Source organism: Polyodon spathula, chromosome 26 (assembly GCF_017654505.1).
Source record: "Polyodon spathula isolate WHYD16114869_AA chromosome 26, ASM1765450v1, whole genome shotgun sequence".
Classification (NCBI taxonomy): Eukaryota; Metazoa; Chordata; class Actinopteri; order Acipenseriformes; family Polyodontidae; genus Polyodon; species Polyodon spathula.
Window position 1 is genome coordinate 608,776 of NC_054559.1, and position 17,736 is coordinate 626,511.

The 17,736-nt window shown below is 40.6% G+C and overlaps 1 protein-coding gene across 2 annotated transcripts in view; it reads right to left on the reverse strand.

The window, feature by feature from the left end:
• Positions 1 to 17,736, reverse strand: part of LOC121300908 (WD repeat-containing protein 18-like) — a 53,698-nt gene that overhangs the window by 30,078 nt on the left and 5,884 nt on the right. For both annotated transcript variants that reach the window (XM_041229888.1, XM_041229889.1), the window contains exons 3-5: positions 15,890 to 16,000; positions 14,973 to 15,106; positions 8,350 to 8,491 (exon numbers count right to left, since the gene is read on the reverse strand). In XM_041229888.1, coding sequence (XP_041085822.1) covers positions 8,350 to 8,491; positions 14,973 to 15,106; positions 15,890 to 16,000 — 387 coding nt within the window. The remainder of the gene's footprint in view (positions 1 to 8,349; positions 8,492 to 14,972; positions 15,107 to 15,889; positions 16,001 to 17,736) is intronic.

Genomic DNA, 17,736 nt, shown 5'->3' on the forward strand with positions numbered 1-17,736 from the left:
AGTACAGATAATTACCTTCAGAATGACACCCCATGTGTACCATTAGGATCATTGTGAAATTGACTGTAAAGTTGTGGACCTGGCCCTGTATAAACTGTAGCTATTGCTGACCTGTCATTGCATAGCACTGAAATGGTTTCATTTACAGATCCTAAATTTTAATACTTGGAAAATGTTTAAAGTCTAAACTATTAACATCAGAAGCAGGAAGCACTTTTTTTTCACAGATATCTTCCATAACTTCAAATGCTTGTAAATTCTGCTGTAAAACTAAGCCAAGCTAGGTCACATGGACACTGGCTCAATGATCTGTGTGCAAGGTTCACACATTTCAGTTCTGTGTTGGCACTTAAATGCATCTGCAAGCATTTTCTTTATAGCATCACTCAATACTATGGCTGAAATGATAAGATGAACAGCAGATCGCACTGACCTACATCAGCGTATTTACATGTATGAAATATAGATGGATAGGCAGCCTCTTCTACTTATCCCCAGACTAAAGTCTTAACACAGTCTTTTAGTATTTTAAAATGTCTTGATCACACCTCGTTAAGGATTTCTCTAGAAAGAAGAAAAACTGTTCTTTCATCTGTCTCCCTGTTCCCAGGAACAGTGACAGTGAAACATCTATATACCATGATACTGATAGCTCAGCATCCACAACTTTAAACACTCAACTATAAGATTCGGTAATAATAAACGAAAATGAGTTGAATGGAACCCTTTTATAGTTTGTGAGTTCTTCTACAATCTGCAGCCAGTCCCATCTGTGCTGTGTAAGCCTACAGCATGCAAAATTGAGCCAATCCATATTGGCCAGATCAAGAGCATGCTGTTCACAGACAGTCATGCTGCAGAGAGAGAGACAGAGAGAGAGAGAGAGAGAGAGAGAGACACAGAGAGCAGCAAACTGCACCCTGAGGTCAAATATCTTCCTCTTTGTTTGTACTTCAAAAGGAGCCAGGCTGTCCCACAGCAGCCTGACGCAAGAGCAATTTCAGATTTAACTGGGCTTCTTGAAATGCAATTAAAAACACAAGCTCATCCCCAGGCTTCAGTTAGAGCCTGCTCACTCAAACACAACTAGACTTCCTCACACATCTACACAATCAAACAATTATACCAGGCAAATTAACAACTTGGTCTTTAGCGCACGGTAAGTGAAGCATTTATGGCTCAAGTTATAGGGTTGGGCGATAACAAAACGGATGCAAAACCGAGGTCCTATTGTAAGTGATTCTGCAGCAGCAGCTGTGCTGTATAGCTCACTCCCTAATATCTGTAAATCGCTTTGGATAAAGGCATCTGCTAAATTGCTAAATAATAAGGAACACCCTTTAATTGCAGATATGTCACTAGTTCCTCTCTCTCACTATTTCTTTTCGCTTGTGGCTATTTAAAATATAGCCATACCACTGTTCACTTTCAAAACTGAGTTAATGTAATGTCCAGATGCCCAGTTAATTCACTTAACACCCCCTTGATGAACAAATCGCTTTTCTACAGGAAGAGACAGACACAAAACAAGCTTTAAATGCCCATCAGAAACGTGATTATCAAGAATGCTGCTTGCTTCCTCAATGTCTTGCTACCCTGAAGAGACAATAGCGCGCTCCGATATCAGCAAATCATTTTAAGGAGCCCTCTCACAAGTGCAGAGGTAGCCATGTAATCCACTTAGTGCTGGGCCAAATATCCTAATATTCAAACAAACATTCATTGACATGTATTCGAAGGCAAAAATCCATTACCGTGTCAGCCAGAAATGATATATTCGATAGAAATTAAAAAGCTGTATTACAAACTGTTTTGACCCGATTTAGCACCTTGACGGAATTTCTGAAATGGCGAGAGAAAAACATCTGTCTGATGTGTGGGATTAATACAGTTTTTTTTTTTTTTTTTTTTAAAAACCACAACCCCACAGTTACTCCCAACACTAGTTAAAGGTGGACAGAGCATTAGAATGGGCATACATAGTGATCTCAACCTAAACCACAGGTGCTGCTTCAGGTTTGGGAAACGAGTCAGAATCAGGACATATGTAATTGCCTCACACTTTTCAGCACTGACCCAACTTGCAAGGGAAATGTTCTAATCGTTTTTTTTCTTTTGCTTTGTTGTTGTTTTTTATTTTGTAATATTGCGATGTTAATTTCTGTTATGTGGAATGTAATAAACAAGAACCAAAAACTGTTTAAAAAAAAAAAAAAAAAATTCAGTGGACAACGTTTTTTTCCCCACAGTAGCAATGACGTTATTACCTCATGAAAATGTGTCTGTGGCCACTGTTTTTTGCGAAGAAACTGCAATGGCAGGGAATAAAGAAAAACAATGCAATGTCTACTTTATGTATTGCCTGAAATACACACAAGAAAATAATGTTCAACTTAAATGATATGGCATCCTCTGTGTTGTAGTTAATTCCATGTGGTAAAGGAAGGCCTTCCCAACCTACAGTGACTCTCAAAAGTATCCCCCCCTCCCCCTTGGACTTTTCCACATTTTATTATGTTACAACATGGAATCAAAATGGATTTAATTAGGAGTTTTTGCCACTGATCAACATAAAAAAGTCCATAATATCAAAGTGAAAAATAAAATCTACAAATTGCTCTAAATTAATTACAAAGACAAAACAGAAAATAATTGATTGCATAAGTATTCAACCCCCTGAGTCAATATTTGGTAGAGGCACCTTTGGCAGCAATTATAGCCATGAGTCTATTTGGAGAAGTCTCTACCAGCTTTGTACATCTGGACACTGCAATTTGTGCCCATTCTTCTTTGCAAAATTGCTCAAGCTCTGTCAAGTTGGATGGGGACCTTTGGTGAACAGCAATTTTCAACTCTTATTCTCCACATATTCACTCCAGGACACTGGCAGGGTTTACATGCAAGTTTTAATTGCGCTACTTTACTGCATTCATGACGTTTCACACTCAAATGATGCATGATTGTGCTCGTTCCAAAAGTGCGCGGCAAAAAAAGTGTGCGACTTAAGTGTCATTACACTTTGGTAAAGCGCGCGCTAATTGGCCTGATTAGTCCCATAGCAACAAACTTGACAGTCGTGCAAAATACTTCATGATAGACACTCATGAAATACCACGATACCTCCTCCACTTCCCCTATATAAAAGAATGCTCTTCTCTGGGAACGTTCTTTCCACACTGTTGTCCTCCTCTGTAGTGTAAGATTTTCCTTATCCCAATCTTACTAATACAGATCGGTTAAATATCCATCCATTATTATCAACCCACTTCTCCTGGTGAGGGTCACAGCTAAATTGTATATAGAGATATTGATTTATACCAATACAATGATGTCAGCAGTTTATAACATTATTTATTCATTTCAGTGTATTATGAATAGGGCTGGGATTTAGTCACGGTGGTTGTGGGTGTCACGGATTCCGTGTCTTTTGTTAGTGTCCTCGATTTTTGCTGATGTGCGGAACTTGCGGGGATGCTAGTAAATTCTGTTCAATCTGTATGTGATTTTATTGGAAAGTGTTTCTCATTAATATTAAAGTTCACATTTAAAAAGAATGCATTTATCATTTATAAATTCTAATAAATAATTACATATTTTGAACTAGCTCCAACACCGTACTTCCTGTCCTTTTTTATTTTATTTTTTTGGAGAAGAAGAAAAAAATTCTGAAATCAAACTAAGCTCTTCGATTTAAATACTTGAAAGTTATGTTATCAGTTCATAAATTCAGTGTGTATGTGTGTACTATACTAACTGTCAGCTTTCGATGCAGGACATACATTGAACATTTTCCTCTTTTTAATTGAAATTATTGTTCCACTTGTGTTTTAATTGTTCTACGGTTGCACTTAATGTGCATGTCTCTTGTCAGCCCCACACCCTCTTTGTGTGATCCTTGTGTGTATTTCTCACCAGTGTGTTACGCTTGCCGTCTCTTTCCTGTTTGAGTTTTTATTCTCTGTTTAGTTCAGTGCTTATAAATGCTACTGTTATTTAGTAGTCACCGTTGCAGAGCAAATAAAAAACAACAAATTGAAATTTCATTTGCTCGTCTCGTTCTTCTTTGCTGAACCTGTGTGCACCAACGCCGCAATATGCTTTTATTAAAGACAGTTATTTGATTTAATTTTAAATTCCTGCGACTTTATTCTCCCGTGACTGCTCCATTATTTACGTCCAACTTTTCTGTGACACACTCCTAGCCCTAATTATGAACGAGTATGAGAACTACTAGATAATTGTTACCAGCATTATTATCATGATAATAATACTAGAAATAATGTAGCTTTTCTCCCCCCGCAGGACGTTTCAAGCTTCCACCCCTTCTGACAGCACGCAACACCAGGCCCGCTGGACGACTGAGGAAACTCGTTCCCTCCTCCAGATTGTTGCAGACCTGGGGTTTATGGATGAACTGGATCGACCTCGCCAAAGAAATGCCACCATTTTCACCAGTATTACCGGTGCTCTGGCTGAACTTGGTATAAACAGAACGCTCCTGCAGGTACGAGATAAATTCAAGAAACTAAAATATTTGTACCTGCAAGAGAGACCATGCCTGCAGTCCTCCGGTCAAAGCTCGAGGTCCCAATTTCGGTTCTGGGAGGAAATGCACCGGTTAATGGGTGACCGGCCAGTGGTAGTGGCATCAGACCATTTGCTGGAATCCTCATCCTCCCAGACGTCCTGTGAAATACCAGCCCCATTAATTGTGCCAGCCATCATTTACTTTTCTAAAACTAAAATATGCTGCAATTGCAAAACACGGAAATCTATATTATTATTTTCTTCTTCTTGGCAGCATGAACCGTTTTAACTGCAAGCCCTTTGCATTCTAGACAGAGGGGCGGGGGTAACCTTCTCCATCTCTGCCTTGCACGTAAAACTTCATGTAAACCCCTATGCATTATGTGAACGATATCCTTTATCGCGCAGCACCTCTTCAGCGTTTGGTGATATTTAAATAAACTTTCCCATTATTTTATTATTAATGAGGTAGTTTGCATTTGGACGACTAAATTCTCTCTCTAAAATAAAGTCTCATGTAAACGTGGCAGCAGAACTGTCATGACCATAAAAGTGCGAGAGATCTGTTGTCATGCTTTTCAGTTTTTGCTTGTAAATTGGCCCATTGACTGTTTTGTTTTTAAGCCACTCCAGTGTGGCTTGGCTGTATGTTTGGGGTCATTGTCCTGCTGGAAGATGAATCTTCTCCCAAGTCCCAGGTCTCTTGCAGACTTTAGCAGGTTTTCCTCCAGGATTTCTCTGTACTTTGCTGCATCAATTTTGACCTCTATCTCCACGAGCTTTCCAGGCTCTGATGCAGAGAAGCATCCCCATAGCATGATGCTGCCACCACCATGCTTCACGGTAGGGATGGTGTTCTCAGGACGATTTGTGGCGTTAGGCTTAGCGTTAAGGCCAAAAAGCTCTATTTTGGTCTCATCAGACCATAGAATCTTCTTCCACTTGGTCTCAGAGACTCCCACATGCCTTCTGGCAAACTCTAGCCGAGATTTGACGTGAGTTTTTTTCAACAATGGCTTTCTTTTTGCCACTGTCCCATAAAGGCCATTTTCTGAAACACCCAGGCTAGTGTTGCCGTATGCACAGTGTCTCCCAGCTCAGACCTGGAAGATTGTATCTCCTTTAGATTTGCCATAGGGATCTTGGTGGCCTCCCCTTCTAGCCCGTATACTCAGTTTTTGAGGACAGCCTGTTCTGGACAGATTCACAGTTGTGCCATATTCTCTCCATTTCTTTTTAATGGACTTTACTGTGCTCTGGGGGATATTCAATGCCTTGGAAATGTTCTTATATCCTACCCGTGATTGGTGCTTTTGAAGAACCTTATTCCGGATTTGCTTTGAATGTTCCTTTGCCTTCATGATGTAGTTTTTGTTAGGAAATATACTAACCAACTATGGGACCTCCCAGAGACAGGTGTATTTAACTTGAAATCATGTGAAACACCTTAATTGCACACAGGTGGACTCCATTCAACTAATTAGGTAACTTCTAAAGACAATTGGTTGCATATTTAGGTGTGTCACAGCAAAGGGGGTGAATAATTATGCAATCAATTATTTTCTGTTTTATATTTGTAATTAATTTAGAACTATTTGTAGATTTTATTTTTCACTTTGACTACATGGACTTTTTTTGTGTTGATCAGTGGCAAAAACTCCTAATTAAATCCATTTTGATTCCATGTTGTAACATAATAAAATGTGGAAAAGTCCAAGGGGGAGGGGGGGATACTTTTGAGAGTCACTGTAGGTTGGGAAGGCCTTCCTTTACCACATGGAATTAACTACAACACAGAGGATGCCATATCATTTAAGTTGAACATTATTTTCTTGTGTGTATTTCAGGCAATACATAAAGTAGACATTGCATTGTTTTTGTTTATTCCCTGCCATTGCAGTTTCTTCGAAATAAACAGTGGCCACAGACACATTTTCATGAGGTAATAACGTCATTGCTACTGTGGGAAAAAAACGTTGTCCACTGAATTTTTTTTTTTTTTTTTAAACAGTTTTTGGTTCTTGTTTATTACATTCCACATAACAGAAATTAACATCGCAATATTACACAAAAAAAAAACAACAACAAAGCAAAAGAAAAAAAACGATTAGAACATTTCCCTTGCAAGTTGGGTCAGTGCTGAAAAGTGTGAGGCAATTACATATGTCCTGATTCTGACTCGTTTCCCAAACCTGAAGCAGCACCTGTGGTTTAGGTTGAGATCACTATGTATGCCCATTCTAATGCTCTGTCCACCTTTAACTAGTGTTGGGAGTAACTGTGGGGTTGTGGTTTTTAAAAAAAAAAAAAAAAAAAACTGTATTAATCCCACACATCAGACAGATGTTTTTCTCTCGCCATTTCAGAAATTCCGTCAAGGTGCTAAATCGGGTCAAAACAGTTTGTAATACAGCTTTTTAATTTCTATCGAATATATTATTTCTGGCTGACACGGTAATGGATTTTTGCCTTCGAATACATGTCAATGAATGTTTGTTTGAATATTAGGATATTTGGCCCAGCACTAAGTGGATTACATGGCTACCTCTGCACTTGTGAGAGGGCTCCTTAAAATGATTTGCTGATATCGGAGCGCGCTATTGTCTCTTCAGGGTAGCAAGACATTGAGGAAGCAAGCAGCATTCTTGATAATCACGTTTCTGATGGACATTTAAAGATTGTTTTGTGTCTGTCTCTTCCTGTAGAAAAGTGCCCACAGACACATTTTCATGAGGTAATAACGTCATTGGTACTGTGGAAAAGACATTGTCCATTGAATTAAAAAAAAAAAAAAAAAACAGTTTTGATTCTTGTTTATTACATTCCACATAACAGAAATTAACATTGCAATATTAAAAAAAAACAAACAAACAAAAAAATAATCATAATATTTCCCTTGCAAGTAAGTCCAAGGTGGGAGAATACTTTTGAGAGCCACTGTATTCTTACTTATGGGCTATATACTATATATAATAATATATATATATTATATATAGATAGATATATATATATATATATATATATATATATATATCTATATATTTTTTTACTTTAATATATTGTTACATACAGTGAATACTGTAATATCATTGTTGCATATTTGAATCCTGAATTTTGAACAGATATCCAAACATGAAAATACCTCTCTCAACATAAAGTATTTTAGTACCATACCTCGTCTGCCACAGCTGTGAACTAGAATTATCAGTATGATGAAAAAGCAAATCACCAAGAGCTGCAGCTGGCTATGCAGAAACAGAAGTTCAATCAGATACAAGACAAGTGCCTGCACATACTATCACAATCTCTCTACTCAGAATCCAGAAGCAACAAAATACACAGGACATTTCAAAAATATATTTCAACCAAACTTTCATGGATCAGCTTTTTAGCTTCCTAGTTCGGAAAATAAACTCAGTACAATACTTCTGCAATGGTGACAATGAATAGCTGGCTGTCACACAGGGTGTTGCATGAGTATTGACAGTCACCTTTGCAGTATCCATTTTTCTATTTAATTAGATTTCAGATTTTTTTTACAGGGTTATCCTGCACATTAAACCTTTCTTTGTTGGGTTCATTGCATAGAAAAGCAAAAATCATAACCAAGAAATAGTACAGAATAAATATAAAGTGGGACTTACCTACAGACCTAAAACTGCCTCCACTATAGCTTCAGCTTAGTTTTCCATTCCCAAAGTCAAGCTGAACTATTGTGATCTTTCCTGCTGTACTGCAGTCATGGGCTTTCAAAGCAATGTGGAGGTGCCTTGCTGGCCCACAAACACACAGACCGACAGACAAACACAAAGACAGACCCACCTTGACAGTCTGGTCCAGGGAGGCAGTGGCTACACGAGCCTGGGGTCCCATTAGGCCACAGTGGATGTCTGTGATGGGAAGGGAGTGCCGGGCCCAGACATGCCGGGGCTCTGGAGTCTGAGATGGGTCTTCCTGCAGCACACTGAGAGAGGGGGGGGGGGGGGGGGGGGGGGGTCAGTGAGTACAAGAAGGGTCTTCTGTAGCACAGAGAGAGAGAGAGAGAGAGAGAGAGAGAGAGAGAGAGAGAGAGAGAGAGAGCAGAGAGTGGTCTGAGAAGAGTCACCTAGCAGGACGAAAAACAAAAAACTGGGGCTGTACAGACAGCGGGGGGGAGAGAGAGAGAGGGAGAGAGAGGAGAGAGGGGATAGGGGGGGGGTGGGGGGGGGAGAAGAGTCACCTGCAGGACAGAAAAACTGGGGCAGTGAGAAGCAAGGGGGGGGGGGGGGCCTTCAATACTAGTACTGAGAGGGGGCAGTGAGAGGGGAAGAGTTAAGTGGTCAAAAGAGAGGAAATAGGAAAGGGTGCAGGTCTAATTCAGAACAGTACTGCTCGTCATGCACACACTCTTTTCTTTTTTTTTTTTGTAAAGGCTGTTAAGGTTTTGCTATTTTTTTCATTAACGCCGACAACTGATGAAAAGCCAAAGCATGAATCGCAGAGATAACAGAACCCAGACTGGAGCCTCGGTACGAATAGGGAACCGAGGACCTGAGAGAATGCACGCAAACCTCACACTTTGGAGCTCAAACACATCTGTGGGAGAACTGCGAGAGCTGTGTTCTCCAATGTGTGAGAGAATGAGATCAGAGAGCACGAGGGAGTTGCAGAGGGAGGATAGAAACCCACCGGGACACAGTTACTTAGAAGACTGTATGCAAAGGTCAGAGTATGACCTACTGGTTAGAGGTGAGGGACTGGGGAGGGAGGCAGTGTGGCCTAGTGGTTAGAGGTGAGGGACTGGGGAGGGAGGCAGTGAGACCTAGTGGTTAGAGGTGAGGGACTGGGGAGGGAGGCAGTGTGGCCTAGTGGTTAGAGGTGAGGGACTGGGGAGGGAGGCAGTGTGGCCTAGTGGTTAGAGGTGAGGGACTGGGGAGGGAGGCAGTGTGGCCTATTGGTTAGAGGTGAGGGACTGGGGAGGGAGGCAGTGAGACCTAGTGGTTAGAGGATGAGGAACTAGGAGGGAGGCTGAGTGGTCTAATAGCTAGAGCTGAAGGAGACAGTATGGTTTAGTGTCAGAGCTGAAGGCCACAGGAGGGAGGCAGTGTGGTTTAGTGGCTGGAGCGAAGGGATTTGGAGGGAGGCAGTGTGGTCTAATGGTTAGAGCTGAGTGACTAGGAAGTCAGCTCAAAATAAATACATTTTCAATACAGTTCATCTAATGTTTAAATTATTTTCTTCATTTTCTTATTGCATCTTTTTGGGACTGGACCCTAATAATAATACAAATAAATACAAATCCTTTCCTGATCAGCTCTCACATTTGGTTCCAGGCAATCACATTAGTAACAAACTCATTCATGTATCCCCCCCCCGTCCCCCCCTCCCCCTTTGTTTTCATTACCATCACATTCCAATTTCTGGTCCAGGGAGGTTTGACAAAGCAATGATATTAAGCCCTGCTTTTCCCCTCAAATCCACTTTATCCTTTTCGGGTTAATTACTAAGCTAAGGGCACTGGTTTATTCAACAGCTAGACACAGAGAGAGGCTGACTAAGAATATTAAGTAAACCTTTGCTTGTGTTGTTTTTTAACATCTTATATTCAAACTAGATCCTGCACACCATTCTTTTTAAGCAGTACTCAGTAACAGTGTACTTTCAGCTGTACATTTTATACAAGTTAAAGCACTACAAACCCCCGGCACAGTGTTCACAAGAAACTCATTGCTTTATCTTTGTTCTAGCCCATGTTGTCCGTATCACACAATATATTTTGAAGTGACTGTTTTGATATTTTTATTCACCATACATCATGGGAAGGCATATCAACTTTTACTCAGGCGAGAGAGAGAGAGCGAGAGCGAGAGCGAGAGCGAGAGAGACTGTCTCTGCTAAGCATCGCAGTGGCTCCAGATCGTGCCCCAATGCTGTTCTCACAATACAGCACTCACTTCAATCAGAGCACCAGCACTGTCACAGAAGGGAGTGGGAACTTGTCAAAATGTTCCCCTGCTAAAAGTTCCAGAGGAAAAGTTGGAATTCCCTGCATGATTTACTCAGGATATGGAAACAAATAAAAATATCAAATTAATTTGATTAAAATAAAAATCATCTAATTAAGTGTGGTTTATTAAGTAGTACCATTTGGCAAATGCTAAGCTTATTAGTTACATAAATGTGACCTTATAATCTAGTATTTTTTTTTTCTTGTCAAATCTTACTGAATGGTTGGACAAGCTCCAGGGAGGTTTGTTTTATTTCATTCCCATGAAGCTGGAGGAAGATGGCTGGTTGGTTGGCGGGGTGCCGTCTCTGGGTTTAATTAGGAATGGAAGAGGGGGCTAGCCTTTCACCTGGATTCAAATAGGGTTTAGTACACACGTAAAGTAGGGATCTAATAATACACTACAGTCATGATACACAGGTCATGACGCAATATGCATCACAATACACATGTCATGACGCAATAGCCTGCAGCAGTCTATATGTAATATTAATTGCAATCAAATCCTGTCTAACTTTGGGAAAGCAACATGAAGCTAAGAGATTGCAGTGAAGCAGATACACATGAGAGCGTCTCAGATGATGTGATTTCATCCGTTTTTTTCTGGCCGTACGATATGTTTACCATTTACAGGCAAACATATTCAATACAGTGTACATACACATGCAGTATTGTGCAACGCTATTACAACACCTCAAGATGTGTCACTTATATCCTTTATATACCCTACCTGCATGAAAACCTCAGAGTGTGAGAATTTCAGTTCTCTGTCAGTAATCAGCTATATAGAAACAATAGGCACTCGTGTGAAAATGTTAGACCACTTTGTGCTTTAATTAAGCATCTTAAACAACTTCTAAAAAAAAGTCTGCATTTTATCGTTTGTGACCATGTGTTCCTTTTCTCTTACTATTGTAAATGAACTGCATGTGTGACCTATTAAACTCATCAGTTGAATTAGACAATCACTAATTTGCCTATTTTTTGACCATTTTCCATGATTTTCAGTTCCAGTGGTTTGATTTCATATTCACAACGAATCAAAACAGAAGCAGTGTTCTCATAAACTTGCACACTACTATACGCACTCAGCAATTTGATAGTCAATCAATAACTGGCATTATTCTACAAATAAATGAACAGCAGCAAATTAAGTAAAGTCACATCCCCTCCGCACATGTGCCAGTAGAGTTTTGTGAATACAGAGCAGGCCGCTTGTTCATTTCTCTCGAAGCTTGTTAAACCTTCTTTCCCCGCGGTTGATGAAATCCTCTGCAAAGAGGACACAGTGGAGGTGCCACACATACATGTTTGCCTACAGCTTGAGAACTACTTATCCACTTGTCATGAAACTTGGCAAAGATTAGCTCATGTCATTGAAAATACCAGATTCTAGAGTTTCTGTAGCTCTGTTTATAAAGCCATCGGTATATCACACTTACATTTTTGTAATAATCTGGAGAATTGCTTATCGGACTGTGGTTAAATATTCCACTGCTACTTCTTCTACTAGAAGAAGAAGAAGTTATTTAATTTATTATAGCACCTTTCACACCTAGGCGTCTCAAGGTGCTGTACAAAACAAACAGCAATCCATTAAATTCTATAAATGTATAAATAAAATACAATAAAATAGGTAAACATAAAAATAAAATTGATCATAAAAGTACAGTATATTATAAAAAAAACACTGCAGACTGCAGCAGAGAAAGAGTTTAAGAAAACACAGTGGAAAATAAGTGTGTCTTAAGGGTTTTTTTTTTTAAATTTGACTGCTGTTGTGGATTCTCTAATAAAGGTTAGTAGTGAGTTCCAAAGAAAATGAGCGACACAGCTAAAACTACACCCTCCGAGTGCAACACATTTTGGAAGCAAGCATTTTAACAGTCCAGAATTACAGACTCTAGCCTGCCTCCCAGGGATGTAAGGGCTAAGAAGGTCCATTATATAACTAGGACCTTGACTGTGCAAAGCCTTGTAGGTCAACAGCAATATTTTAAAAGAAACACAGGACTGGATAGGAAGCCAATGTAAACGCTGAAGGACCGGAGTAATGTGTTCTGTCCACTTAGTACCGGCAAGAACCCTTGCTGTTGCAGTTTGCATTGTCTGCAATCGATGTAAAGAGCGAGCTGTTGCTCCATGTCATGGTCACCAACATTTTCATCAGATGAAATTTACAGCCGTGGCGGGGGATGTATAACAGATCATATCGTTGTGTAAATTAAGCCTGCTTATCTTTATATGTGAAGGCATCTATCCATCTGGATGTCAAACCAGGTCATGGTGATCAACTTCTGAATTTATCACTGATTCTCCCAGATGATTCAGCAAGCCTCAGGCATATCTTTCACCACTCTTCTCAAAGGATCAGCTCTGCTCCACTGGGTTGACAACTGAAGATGGATTATAGACCAAGAGCCTTGATATTTCCACTCCACTGTTAAAACATGTAATCAAACAGGTATGCTACTCAGGGGAATAACACCGAAATTAAAGCTGTGAACTTTATGGGTAGATAAATAGAGGACGTATATGTTTGTGCTTATCGGTTTATCTATTTTTCAGGCAGGTTTGGCTCTTGTGGTTTCAGTGTTCAAAGAATCAGCGAAAGGAAAAAGAAAATTCAGCTGCTGCAACACTTTGAAGCTTGGATGAATGAGGGCTGTCAGCTAGATCACTAATCAGGCTTCAAAAAGTGGAACTCTGCAATGTACCACTCAACCCACTAAAACTTCTGGTTTAACATCAAGAACCATGGCTTTAAAATAGGGTTACTTACTGTTAAAGCACTAGCAACAGCATCATTACCCCTCCCCCTGCCCTCTTAAAAACCAAAAAAAAGTTTAAAAATCCTACAAACACATCACTGGCCTTTTAAATGAGTGCTAACCAAGATTGTATTGTATATCTTGTATTAGCTCTAGTATTATCTCCCACCCCCCCACCAAGATTACGATACACCTAATAACTTGTGTTAAAGAAGGTCATTTGTAAGTTTCATCACTCATGGATATATGTAGATATATGTAAAACTGCAAGACATTTGCACAGACATATGTAAGTCCACCTCCATTATGTCCACAGTGAAGTATGCAGGTAAAGTAACGTTCAATCCCTTTGTGGACAGGTTAATCCCGGTTTTCCCTGGATAAAGATGTGCCATAACCCCCTGCCGGACAGCCAGAAAGCAGAGATCCAGGAGCTTAAATAATTACTGGCATGCTTGACCCTTGAAAGTCAGGCTCCATGCACTCCAGGGAGACTTCACAAAACAAGCAGGCAGAGCCCAGCCCATTCCGTCAGACTGAACCTGCAAGTGTGCAATACAGATCCAACCAGACTAGGCCTGCAGAGGGCATGAAAAAGCACTGCACACCCAGGAACAACGGTGACAGCAAGACTAGAGACATCAATGAGCTTGGCACTCTGACTAGCCAAATCACTGGTGAATGTGAGAACCCGTGCAGGCACACTGAGAAGGTCCTCATAAACCGAGAGATTTCAGATCATAGCCAGTTGCAGTCTGAAACATCTATATGAGGCAAGGAATGAAGATTTGTGCAACATTATGACCAGTCAGTGTCAAGTAGTGTGCCGTGACTCCAGATCTGAACAGCCAATACAGAATCAATTAGTGGGATTGATTTTCTTAATTTTACACCAATAGGTTTCTGCAAAGGTAAAAGTCATAACAGTTGAAGTGCCATTGCACTTCTGGGGTGACTTGCTTATTTAAAAAAAAACTGAAAAAAGGGGACTGTTCTCTTTAGGGACACCATGATATTAAGAAGTGTCACTTTCAGAGCTCTGAATTCAAGCCCAGCTTAGTAAATGTCAAGGCTCTAGTGTGCTTAGACTGCCACCTACTGTTGAAAACGCGTTATTGCCTTTGAAACTATCTGTGGTCTACAATCTAACCAGCAACCAGATTTTACTTGAATCTTTTACAAGTCCTATTTATAAATGTCATCACTTTATAGAATAAATAACAAATTTGATTTGCATCTGCAGATATTGTACAGTTGATTCTGCAACATAGAGATGGACGACGTACAGACAGACTGGCACTCCTGTATCCCCTGAAACTCATTCTCAATAACTAATGGTAAACAACGTTACTACCAAATTCCATCACAACTGGATATGGGTTTTCTAGATATATGCATACAGGCAGACAGACAGATAGAGAGACAGACACCCCAATATATCCCCCGAACCTGATATTCTGGAAAGGAACTCCCATTGGTAAACCTGCAGATTCAGTGTGATTTATTCATGTTGTGATAAGTTGATTAGTTCAGAACAAGTTGAACAGGGGCCTGATTGCGCAGATTCCTTGCTCGTGGTCATTTTAATCATAGATATCAAGGGACGTTCTGAAAGCCAGGACTGGATGCAGGCCTCGGAGGTTTGCAACCCTGCACAGGCTGACTAAGGACAGTGCTCTCCTTCATACCTGCAGATGCTCCACACCAGGGCCAGGTTGTCTTTGCCTCCTGAGATGAAGTGGCTGCTGTCATCAGTGAAGCGCAGGCAGGTCAGATCCTGGTAGTGTCTGTTGAGCACCGCCAGCAGGCTGCCAGTCGAGACCTGCACAAAGCACAGCTCAGTCCCTCACTGCAATCCATGTTTCAGACTAGGCTTGCGCGATGTACTCAATGCAAAGACTTTATAACTATATGTAATAATATGAACATGCATGTTTTAGGCTGCATTTGAATTATTTTGACACGTGATTTTGAATATGAAAGTGTTTTCAATGCATGGATCATTGTTGAATATTACCAGCCCCATGTTCAATTAGGACATGAGTTGCAGATTGGACCTCTCAACAGCTGCTGTAATATCTGGCTGACATATCACAAAATGATTAAACTCCAAACTAAAACTGTGATTTATAATATTAGCATATACGACTGAGGATCTCACACTCTGGTGCATTCTAAATGTTAAATCACAACACGTTCATATACATATAAACAGATTCAATACTTTACTATTAACTCTGTGTCTACTTTTTACTTTGATTGAATTCCGATTGCTTTATATAGTTTAGAAGTGTTTGGCTACCTCTAATTATGATCCAGAGAGTATTTGTTCTTGTAGTCTGTATATGCCACTCTTCACTCACAGGATTGACAGTGTGCCTGAGAAATACTCTCTCAGCATGATCAGAGGTAGCCAGCGAACACTTATACACAAACAATATGCTGTGTGGAGGGTGTCTGTTTGTCACTGTCTGTATAACTGTACCATGTTAAGTTTCCTATGCTATATTTTATCATGCATGAAGTGTTGGCAGTACAACTTATCTTACTCCATCAAATAACAAACAGTTTCACCAAAAATACATTTATCCAGCCAGGGCCTTACCTCCCACAGGTAGATGCTCTCTGCAATCCCAGCCAGCAGGTACAGGCCATTGGGGGAGCCAGTCAGGCAGGTCACAATCCCAGGGCACACAATCTTCTGCTGCAGTTGATCCTATAACAAGGGGTAAAACAAGCAGGAGTAAATACACTTTCATCCAGCAGATGGCACCACTTCATACATTTTGAGAATGTTCACTCAGTTGTGATGTCACACCATTCTAATGCTCCATGGATTTAATTAAACAACAATGTATCCATAGGAAAGCTTCTTGTGGAAAATGAGAACACTGTGTAACAATTTTTTTTTTTTTTTTTTTTTGGTTCCTGGGTAGTAAGAGTTATTTCCTAATTGCTTATGCCTCAAAAGTATAGAAAATGGCTATTATTCCCCACAAACTTTGCTTTTGTGACCAGGACAGTGATATTTTGAAATTTACCTATTTTCCAGAACATTCCAGATAGATTCAGTGCTGAGTAAACTTGGAGTAACTTCTAGAACTTTCCAGTAATATAAATAGTAGTATAAATACAGGGGCCTTAAGCCCACCAGTTCAGTTTAGTTCCAGCTGCCTAAGTGGATACATATCTGCATTTTTCTGAGATGGCATCAAGAGGCTGCAAGCATCCGGCAGACGCATTTTGCTACGTCTGCGGCCAATTTATCAAGACAAGAGCAAAAAAGTACTCTGTGGAAGCATCTGCTAAGATGTATGAGGCCTACAAGGCATATTTCGGCATGCCTGTCGGGGATCAAGACAAACCCTGGGCACCTCATTTCACCTGCGAGCACTGCAAAAAAACTCTGGAAGGTAAGATGGACAATTGTTGCTCGGAATTTTATGTTATAAAATTTGTTAAAATTTTTAAAATTGTAAAAGTTTTTAATTTTAAAATGTTTTACAATTTTCAATATTATTGAAAAAATATATCATATATGAAAAATGTTGCGAGAATCTCTTACACATTAGTCATGGGTGAAATAAATGTATTTTTGTAGGATGGTACAGAGCGGAAAAGAGAGTCATGAAGTTCGCTATCCCAAGAATTTGGCGGGAACCCACTGACCACTCAAGCAACTGCTACTTCTGCATGGTGGACCCTTCCAAACGTCGGACTGGCAAGAATGCACCTGCTATCACGTATCCGGACCTTCCTTCATCCATCGCCCCGGTGCCACACTGCCATGAGCTCCCCGTACCCACTCCTCCGGAGAGAGAGCAGCCGTCTTTAGAAGAGAGCAGCAAGTCAGAGAGCGAGGAAGACGTAGATCCAGATGACAATTTCAGAGGTGGAGCTGAGGAGAGAAACCCATACTACCCCAACCAAAAAGACCTCAACGACTTGATTAGAGATCTTGGTCTCACCAAGTCCAATGCCGAGCTTTTGACGTCTAGGCTCAGTGGAACTTGTTGGATGAAAGTGTGCAAGTCGCAGATCAGAGGAAGCGTCACCAACCTTTTTCCAGCTTCTTCACCCGTCAAGATGGGCTCTGCTTCTGCCACAATGTGACCAGTCTGTTCGAGGCAATCGGAATCGCCTGTAACCAGAATGAGTGGCGCCTCTTCATTGACAGCTCATCCAGGAGCCTCAAAGCCGTGCTGCTCCATAATGGTAACAAGTACCCGTCTCTTCCCCTGGCTCACTCGGTGCACCTCAAAGAGGATTACAACAGCATCAAGACCTTGCTGGACGCCTTGAAGTATGATGAGTATGGCTGGGAGATCATAGGAGACTTCAATATGGTGGCATTCCTGATGGGTCTCCAAGGCGGTTTTACCATGTTTCCCTGCTATCTTTGCCTTTGGGACAGCAGGGACACCAAGGCGCACTACCACAGGCGGGACTGGC